This window comes from Chelon labrosus (assembly GCF_963514085.1).
Source record: "Chelon labrosus genome assembly, chromosome: 4".
In the NCBI taxonomy this organism is placed as follows: Eukaryota; Metazoa; Chordata; class Actinopteri; order Mugiliformes; family Mugilidae; genus Chelon; species Chelon labrosus.
In genome coordinates, this window is record NC_140340.1 from 1,402,672 (window position 1) to 1,411,491 (window position 8,820).

Genomic DNA, 8,820 nt, shown 5'->3' on the forward strand with positions numbered 1-8,820 from the left:
GACACTGCATTAGACTTGTTTGGATCCTATCTATCTGACAGATTCCAGTTTGTCAGTAAGTTATGGAGTTCCTCAGGGTTCTGTGCTGGGACCAATACTCTTCACATTAAATATGCTTCCTTTGGGCAATATAAATAGGAATACAGCATAAACCTCCATCTCTATGTAGATGACACCCGGCTATGTTCACCCATGGAACCAGATGAAAGTAAACAGCTGGTTAAACTCCAAGCCTTAAAAACATAAACAATGATCTGTACGTTCCTTCTCTTAAACTCAGACTAAACAGAAGTCATTGTATTTGGCATTGTAGATATTCTTGCTAAACAGGTCACTGATGTCCATGTTGTTTCTGTCTCTGACTCATATGTCCCATAAAGAGCAGAAATAGAAACCCACTGCATACTTGTGTGCATTTCCTGGTACAGGTGGTCAACATGAAACACGCTGCAGTCAAACACCTGTAACTATTAGTATTGAAATACAGCAGGAGATGAGAGGATGTAATCATAGATGGTGGACATCTCAAGTTCTGTCACAGAAACTGCTGGGTTCTTTGTCTCCTCCTTCTATTTCATTTTCTAAATCTGATGGTTGATTTAATGATGAGTCCTGATGGTTCCAAACGTCATCAATTCACACGTATTGAACTCTCTAAGCTGTAGAAATGGCTTAATACGTTCATTCCGAGGTCTGCTCATTGATCTGAGTGGAACTAGGTTTGTGAACAAGAACTAAACTGGTTCTCTGTTGGATGAAAAGCCCTCAGAGAGTTCTCAGACTTTATGGTTCAGTTTTCGTATAGACATTTAGCTGAGAACACTTCTGCACTTTTACATACGAAGGATCTCAAATGGAGGCCTTTTCTTCAAAAGCCAGAGAAGAAATCCAAGTAAACTAAATCTGAATTTTGTATACTTCCAGCCTGCTATACTTATGGAACCATACAGTATCAGCCCAATAGTTCACTTTTCTATCTGAGCTCAGGCTTTGAGAGCCTCTCTCACGTGGGTAAGTGTTCACGTTACATCCTGTTCTGCACTATGTGGTTTGTTGCTTGTGGTGTTGCTGCTTTCAGATAGTTTGAGCAGTAATCACTTGTGTGACCATTTAAACAGGAATGGTTTGTTAGAAGAGTTTCAGGTTTTAGAGTTCATCATAGAACAGAAACAGCTCTGCTAAAAGTTACCAATGATCTGGTGGTTTCAAACAATGGACTTGTCTCTGTCCTCGTCCTGTTAGATCTAAGTGCTGCATTTGGCTCTATTGACAATATTTTAATACAGAGAAAAGTGTGGTCAAGATTAAATAAACCACATTAGACTGGTGTGAATCTTATCTGTCTGACAAATTCCAGTTTGTCAGTAAGTTATGGAGTTCTTCAGGGTTATGTACTGGGACCAATACTCTTCACATTAAATATGCTTCCTTTAGGCAATGTTATTAGGAATACAGCATAAACCTAAATCTCTATGTAGATGACACCCAGCTATGTTCACCCATGAAACCAGATTAAAACTAAACAGCTGGTTAAACTCCAAGCCTTAAAGACATAAATAATGATCTGTACGTCCCTTCTCTTAAACTCAGACTGAACAGAAGTCATTGTATTTGACCCTAAACATCTCAGAGAAGACATCTCATTCCTGAACAACTACAAGGCTGCAGTGGAAATAGTCCAGCGCTGCCCCCTGCTGGATGATCCACAGATGCCCTCAGGAGCTCTGATAGACCAGAGGAAGGGACGTATACCATCTGGATTAAGTAAAATAAGGTGCAGCCTTGAAAAAAAAAGTTCAGTTTTGCTGTGATCATGTTTTGATTCTCACTGAAATGTGAGGAGGAAAGGTTAGTGTTGGGATATATGTCTATCTGTGAAATCACTTTCTTTTGTGTTGGTGTAAGTGTGGTTTGGAGACCACCTACCATAATAACCACTTCTAGGAAATCTGTAAAGTAATAATTTGTATAAGACTAGTCTATGACTTCTTGGTATTTTTGCGAGAAACATTGTTTGAACTCACTAAAAGTCAGAGTTTGTATTGTTCAAGAGTACTGCAGTTACCCATAACCCAAGTTGAAAGGAGGATGCAGATGAAGCCTGACGCTGAAAGGAAAAAGGGAAAAGTGTTCAGATATCCAAAAATACTTTATTATATTTATTATATTTAACTTAAGTAAAGATACAAAAACTTGTTGATCTGAATAATAAACCTGCATGTCTTACACAGATAACGGTTGGTGCTGACCTTTATTTCTCAGGTTCACTTAGTGCTATATTTTCTGAGCCGGAGTAAACAGAGAGAACCACTGTGCTGCCCTCTGTGACAGTGATAAATGTAAAAATTAAAGTGGACAATTGTAATGACTTCGAGGATTTCAGTGAACCAATAATTTGTATAAGACTAGACTGTGACCAATCCTTTCAGTCATAGATGTTGGTATTTTTGCAAGAAACCTTGTTTAAACTCACAAGTCACAGTTTGTATCTTTCCGTGAAATATTGTCCCATGGACAGGAGTGAGATTCAGGTCAGGTGATCTGAAAGTAAATAAAATAGTTCAAGAGTACTGCAGTTACCCGTAACCCGAGTTGAAAAGAGGCTGAGAAAGGAGGTTGTCTGTCTCTCTGTGTTAGCCCTGTGATAGACTGGAGACCTGTCCAGGGTATGCCCCGCCTTTTCGCCTGATGACAGCTGGGATGGGCTCCAGTACCCCCCACGACCCTTCACAGGACAAGAGGTTACAGAAGATGAATGAATGAATGAATGAATGAACTGAATGTGTTAATACAGTCCCACAATAGGTTTATGCATAAGAACCATGGCGTTAGAAACGTCTGTGGGACCTAATCTGTATTTGGACTGCTTCCCTCCAATAGATCTATCTGAGCTAACTTTAACAATCACTGCATCCAAACCATCAACTCGTCTTTTAGACTTCATCCTGATGTTCACGGTTGTTATACTGTATATCTAATTGATACTACCATGTTAAATTAGATTAATTTATCTTGAGTACTGGAGACCCAGATGTCTTAGCAAACAATAGGCCGATGTCCAACCTCAGTTAAAATTCTAGGAAACGTTGATTCTTATCAGTTGTATGACCATTAAACACAAATGGTTGGTTTTATGATTTTTTGTCAGGTTTCAGAGTTAATCAAAGTACAGAAATGTATCATGTTAAAGTTACTAATGACACGAGATATGGATCAAAATGAATGTCAAATGTGTCTCAAGCTAACAGACTCTGTTCTGATCTATTCATTTGGAAAGAAACACCCTGGGCTCCTGACAAAGCTCCACCCCTTGTTTTATTTAAAGTGCGACAAACCACAAAACAGTTCACTCCTGTTCAGTTCAGTTCAGAGACACGAGGACAAAATTAAGGTAAGATGTGCCTTCATTACAAAGCTTGGACTTAAACTAAGAGAGGACAGTTACTGAAATACTAAAAACAAACCTACTTCTCACTAAAAAAAAAATACTTAAATACTCAAAGTAAAAAAATAATTTATTTGTGGCATGGAGGAAAGTCCCTTCTTGCTTTCTATGCTGCCTGGTGTGTCATGAAAACAAGGAAATGAAATGCGTACATATAAGACATAAGACAAAAGACGTAAGACTTTTATTTAATCCCACGTGTGGGAAATTTCCTTGTTCCAGTAGCACAGAATTTGGCAGAAAAAAAATATATATACAGAAAGACAGTGACAACTTTGAACAGGGAAAAGGTTATCAAAAAAGCACAGAAAACACAAATACAAAAATTTAAAAAATATATATCAAAAATTACGCAAAAAAATGACCATACTCTTAGAAAATATAAGACATTCTGTATGTACAGTGTGGAGAATGGTGGGATCAACTTTACAAATAAATAATTGCTTAATGTGCTTTGAGAAAGACATTTTGAGTTGGTGAGGTAGTGGTTTGTGCAAAAACAGGCAGTGCAAAGAAGCTTAGTTTGTGCAAAAAGAAAAGTACAGTTACTATTGACTCAGGCTGGTGTTGTACAGCCTGATGGCAGCTGGGATGAATGACCTGCGGTAGCGTTCCTTCTTGCATCGTGGATGTGATTTAAAAGTGTATTTTGACCAGTATTAATAAAGTTATTATGTGATTGCTGCCAGCTGAAGTTTTTCCATTAATTAACACCTCCATATTAAACCAGATAAATTTATCTTTATTAACAGGATATGTGCCTCAGTCTTTTAAGATTGCTGTAATTAAGCCCTTACTCAAGAAAGCCACTCTAGATCCAGATGTTTTAGCCAACTATAGACCAATCGCCGACCTTCCTTTTATTTCCAAAATTCTAGAAAAAGTTTTTGCTAATCAGTTTTGTGACCATTTAAACAGGAATGGTCTGTTTGAAGAGTTTCAGTCAGGTTTTAGAGTTCATCATAGTACAGAAACAGCACTGGTTAAAGTTACCAATGATCTCCTCATGGCTTCAGACAGTGGACTTGTCTCTATACTTGTTCTGCTAGATCTTAGTGCTGCATTTGACTCTATTGATCATAATATTTTACAACAGAGACTTGAAAGTGAGGTCAAGATTAAAGGAACTGCATTAGACTGGTTTGAATCCTATCTGTCTGACAGATTCCAGTTTGTCCATGTCAACAATGATTCTTCTACTTATACAAAAGTAAGTTACAGAGTTCCTCAGGGTTCTGTGCTAGGACCAATACTCTTCACGTTATACATGTTGCCATTAGGCAAGATTATTAGAAAACATGGCATAAACTTTCATTGCTATGCAGACGACACCCAGCTATATTTATCCATGAAACCAGATGAAACTAATCAGTTGGTTAAACTCCAAGCATGCCTTAAAGACATAAAGGCTTGGATGACCTGTAATTTCCTACTCTTAAACTCAGACAAAACAGAAGTTATTGTATTCGGTCCTAAGCATCTCAGAGATTCATTATCTAATCACGTGGTTTCTTTGGATGGCATTACCTTGGCCTCCAGTACTACTGTAAAAAACCTTGGTGTTATATTTGATGAGGATATGTCCTTTAAATGTCACATAAAGCAAGTTTACCAGGACTGCCTTCTTTCACCTGCGTAATATCGTCAACATCAGGAACATCCTGTCTCAGAGTGATGCTGAAAAACTAGTTCATGCATTTGTGTCGTCCAGACTGGATTACTGTAATTCATTACTGTCTGGCTCCAAATACTCTTTAAAAAGCCTCCAATTGATTCAAAATGCCGCAGCAAGAGCATTGACAGGAATTAGCCAGAGAGATCATATTACTCCAGTTTTAGCTTCTCTTCACTGGCTCCCTTTAAAGTCTAGAATAGAATTTAAAATTCCTCCTCCTTACATACAAGGCCCTTAAAGGCCTAGCTCCATCGTATCTTAAAGACCTCATTGTACCATATCATCCCAACAGATCACTTCGGTCTGAAAGTGCAGGCCTACTTGTGGTTCCTACAATTTCAAAAAGTAGAATGGGAGGCAGAGCTTTCAGCTATCAGGCTCCTCTCCTGTGGAACCAGCTCCCAGTTTGGGTTCGGGAGGCAGACACTCTCTCTATTTTTAAGGTCAGGCTTAAGACTTTCCTTTTTGATCAAGCTTATAGTTAGGGCTGGACTAAACCATCCCTTAGTTATGCTGCTATAGGCCTAGGCTGCTGGGGGACGATGCACCAAACACATGTCCTCCTTCTTTCTTCTCTCTCCTCTCTCACATCCTCCACTTTCTTTTCTCTGGCACAGAGCTCTTGCCCTCTACTTTCCTATCTACTACTAGTCATGCTATTCTGTGCTATTACTGTATAGAATGTTTACTGCTGTGTGTTTTTCCTCACCACCATCACCTTCAGGCTGATCTGGGGGTTTCAGGCCGGGTTTTTGTAAAGCGTCTTGAGACGATTTGTATTGTTATTGACGCTATATAAATGAAAGTGAATTGAACTGAATTGAATTGAATTGAATTATTAAATCACCCTAGACAATCTAAGAAGAATACACAACTGAAAATAAATGTTATATTTTTATTCACTACTTCTCCACTGAGTAAATGTTGTGAAAAGTGTGTGTATAACAGAAAATAAGAGATGATGATGTGATTTAAAACTGTATTTTGATTAGTATTATTGCAATTATTGCGACATTGCTGCCAGCTGTTAAATCACCTCAGACAATCTAAGAAAAATATTCAACAGAAAAAAAATGCAGACTGAGCAGCTCTGTAGTGTAACCATGACTGACTGGACTTTGTGTCTGCTGTTTCAGCTTCACTCAGAGACTAAATGGCTTCCAGATTAGAGGATGATCTCTTCTGTCAGATCTGTCAGGAGGTCTTCAGAGATCCTGTTCTTCTGTCATGTAGCCACGGCTTCTGTAAAGTCTGTCTGAAGGACTGGTGGAGAGATAAACCAACACACCGGTGTCCAGTTTGTGACAGAAGATCTTCAAGAGATGATCCACCTGTTAATCTGGCCTTGAGGAACCTGTGTGAGTCCTTCTTACAGGAGAGAGATCAGAGATCTCCAGAGTCTCTCTGCAGTCTGCACTCTGAGAAACTCAGACTCTTCTGTCTGGACCATCAGCAGCCAGTGTGTGTCGTCTGCAGAGATTCAAAAAAACACTCCAACCACAGATTCAGTCCCATCGATGAAGCTGCACGACAGCACAAGAAGAACCTTCAGGAAACTCTGGAGCCCTTAAAGGAGAAGTTAAAGGTTTGCGAACAAGTTAAAGTGAAGTTTGATGAAACAAAAAAACACATCAGGGTCCAGGCCCGACACACAGAGAGGCAGATTAAGGAGCAGTTCAAGAAGCTTCACCAGTTTCTAGTAGAGGAAGAGGAGGCCAGGATGGCTGCACTGAGGGAGGAAGAGGAGCAGAAGAGTCAGATGATGAAGGAGAAGATAGAGACTCTGAGCAGAGAGATAGCAGCTCTTTCAGACACAGTCAGAGCCACAGAGGAGGAGCTGAGAGCTGAAGACGTCTCATTCCTGGACAACTACAAGGCTGCAGTGGAAAGAGTCCAGCGCTGCCCCCTGCTGGATGATCCACAGCTGCCCTCAGGAGCTCTGATAGACCAGGCCAAACATCTGGGCAACCTGACCTTCAACATCTGGAACAAGATGAAGGACATGGTCTCCTACACTCCTGTCATTCTGGATCCAAACACTGCTGGAAGAAATCTGATCCTGTCTCAAGATCTGACCAGTGTGAGACGAGGAGATAAACAACATCTTCCTGATAATCCAGAGAGGTTTGATTATAGCTGTTCTGTCCTGGGCTTTGAGGGCTTTAACTCAGGGACTCACAGCTGGGATGTTGAGGTTGGAGATAACACAGGATGGTTACTGGGTGTGTTAGCAGAGTCTGTCCAGAGGAAGGGAGACATAGGATCTGGATTGTGGGGAATTATGTTCAATGAAGGTGAATACTTCTCATGTTCACCACCAGCTCCTCTCAGTGTTCTCTCAGTAAAGAAGAAGCTCCGGAGGATCAGAGTGAATCTGGACTGGAACAGAGGAAATCTGTCGTTCTCTGACCTTGATACTAACACACACATAAAAACCTTCAGACACACTTTCACTGAGAGGATGTTTCCATACATTGGAACTGAGGATAAAGTCCCAGTGAAGATATTACTAGATCAGTTTCAGTTTGTGAGATTCGGTTTATGATGTTGTTTCTTCTTTAAAGAGAAAAATCAGTGAATTTAAAAAGCACCTGTCCTCCTTTCTCTTTATTCTAAAGCTGTGCTTGTGTTCCTTGTGTTTAAAATGATTCCACTGTTTCTAAAAACTAGTTAATTCAGCAAATTAAAGTAAAAACAATTCATGTCTAATCAAATATACGTATAATAATATATAATATGCACATATAATATATATATAATAAAACCCTGTTCCAGTGGTTTTACTGAGTTTCAGTCAGAGGAGTTGTTGTAGTTGTTTTTTATTAAGGTGGACGTGTCAGTTTTAAGGTGAAATCACTTTCTTTGGTGTTGGTGTAAGTATCATTTGTAGACCACCTCCCATTGACACCACTTCTAGGAAATCTGTGATATAATAATGTGTATAAGACTGAATTCTTCAGTTATTGATTGTAGATATTTTTGCTGAACAGTTCACTGATGTTCACAATGTTTCTGTCTGTCGTGTGAGCAAGTTTACCACGTACATATCCTGTACCTGCACTGTGCGGTTTGCTGCCTGTGGTGTTGCTGCCTGTGGTGTTGCTGCCTGCGGTGTTGCTGCTTTCAGATTGGTTGACTAGTAATGACCTCAATAGCTTCTTTACTAATGAAACTGTAGTCATTAGAGAAAACAACTCAAGTCATCCTTCCCCCAGCTGTCAAAGATATAAGTACAGTGGCATTAGAAACTTCTGTAGGATCTAATCATTATCTGGAATCCTTCCTCCAACATATCACTTCAATAATTACACCATCTAACCTAGTTGTCCTCTTGATTCCAGCCCAACTAAATTGCTCAAGGATGTCTTTCCATTAATTAACACCTCCATATTAAAGACCTAGACATAGACAAACTTTGTCATTTAGATTTCCATCAAAATGAAATTTCAGTGCAATGGCTCAGAGTACAGCAAGAATAGTGAACAGAAACGGTATATACAGTTTACAGGATTTAAACCAGATAAATGTATCTTTATTAACAGGATATGTGCCTCTGTCTTTTAAGATTGCTGCAATTAAATGTTTACTTCATAAACCTACTCCAGACCCAGATGTTTCTAGAAAAAGTTGTTGCTAATCAGTTGTGTGACCATTTAAACAGGAATGGTTTAGAACAGAAACAGCTCTGGTTAAAGTTACC

General features: G+C 39.3%; 1 protein-coding gene across 1 annotated transcript; it reads left to right on the top strand.

Moving 5' to 3' along the window:
- Positions 1-6,221: 6,221 nt before the first annotated feature.
- Positions 6,222-7,665, top strand: LOC311486867 (nuclear factor 7, brain-like; the record flags this gene model as incomplete). Its single annotated transcript, XM_084542884.1, has 1 exon — positions 6,222-7,665. The coding sequence occupies exon 1, from the start codon at positions 6,274-6,276 to the stop codon at positions 7,663-7,665; it is 1,392 nt and encodes a 463-aa protein (XP_084399010.1). The 5' UTR covers positions 6,222-6,273.
- Between the last annotated feature and the right edge of the window lie 1,155 nt (positions 7,666-8,820).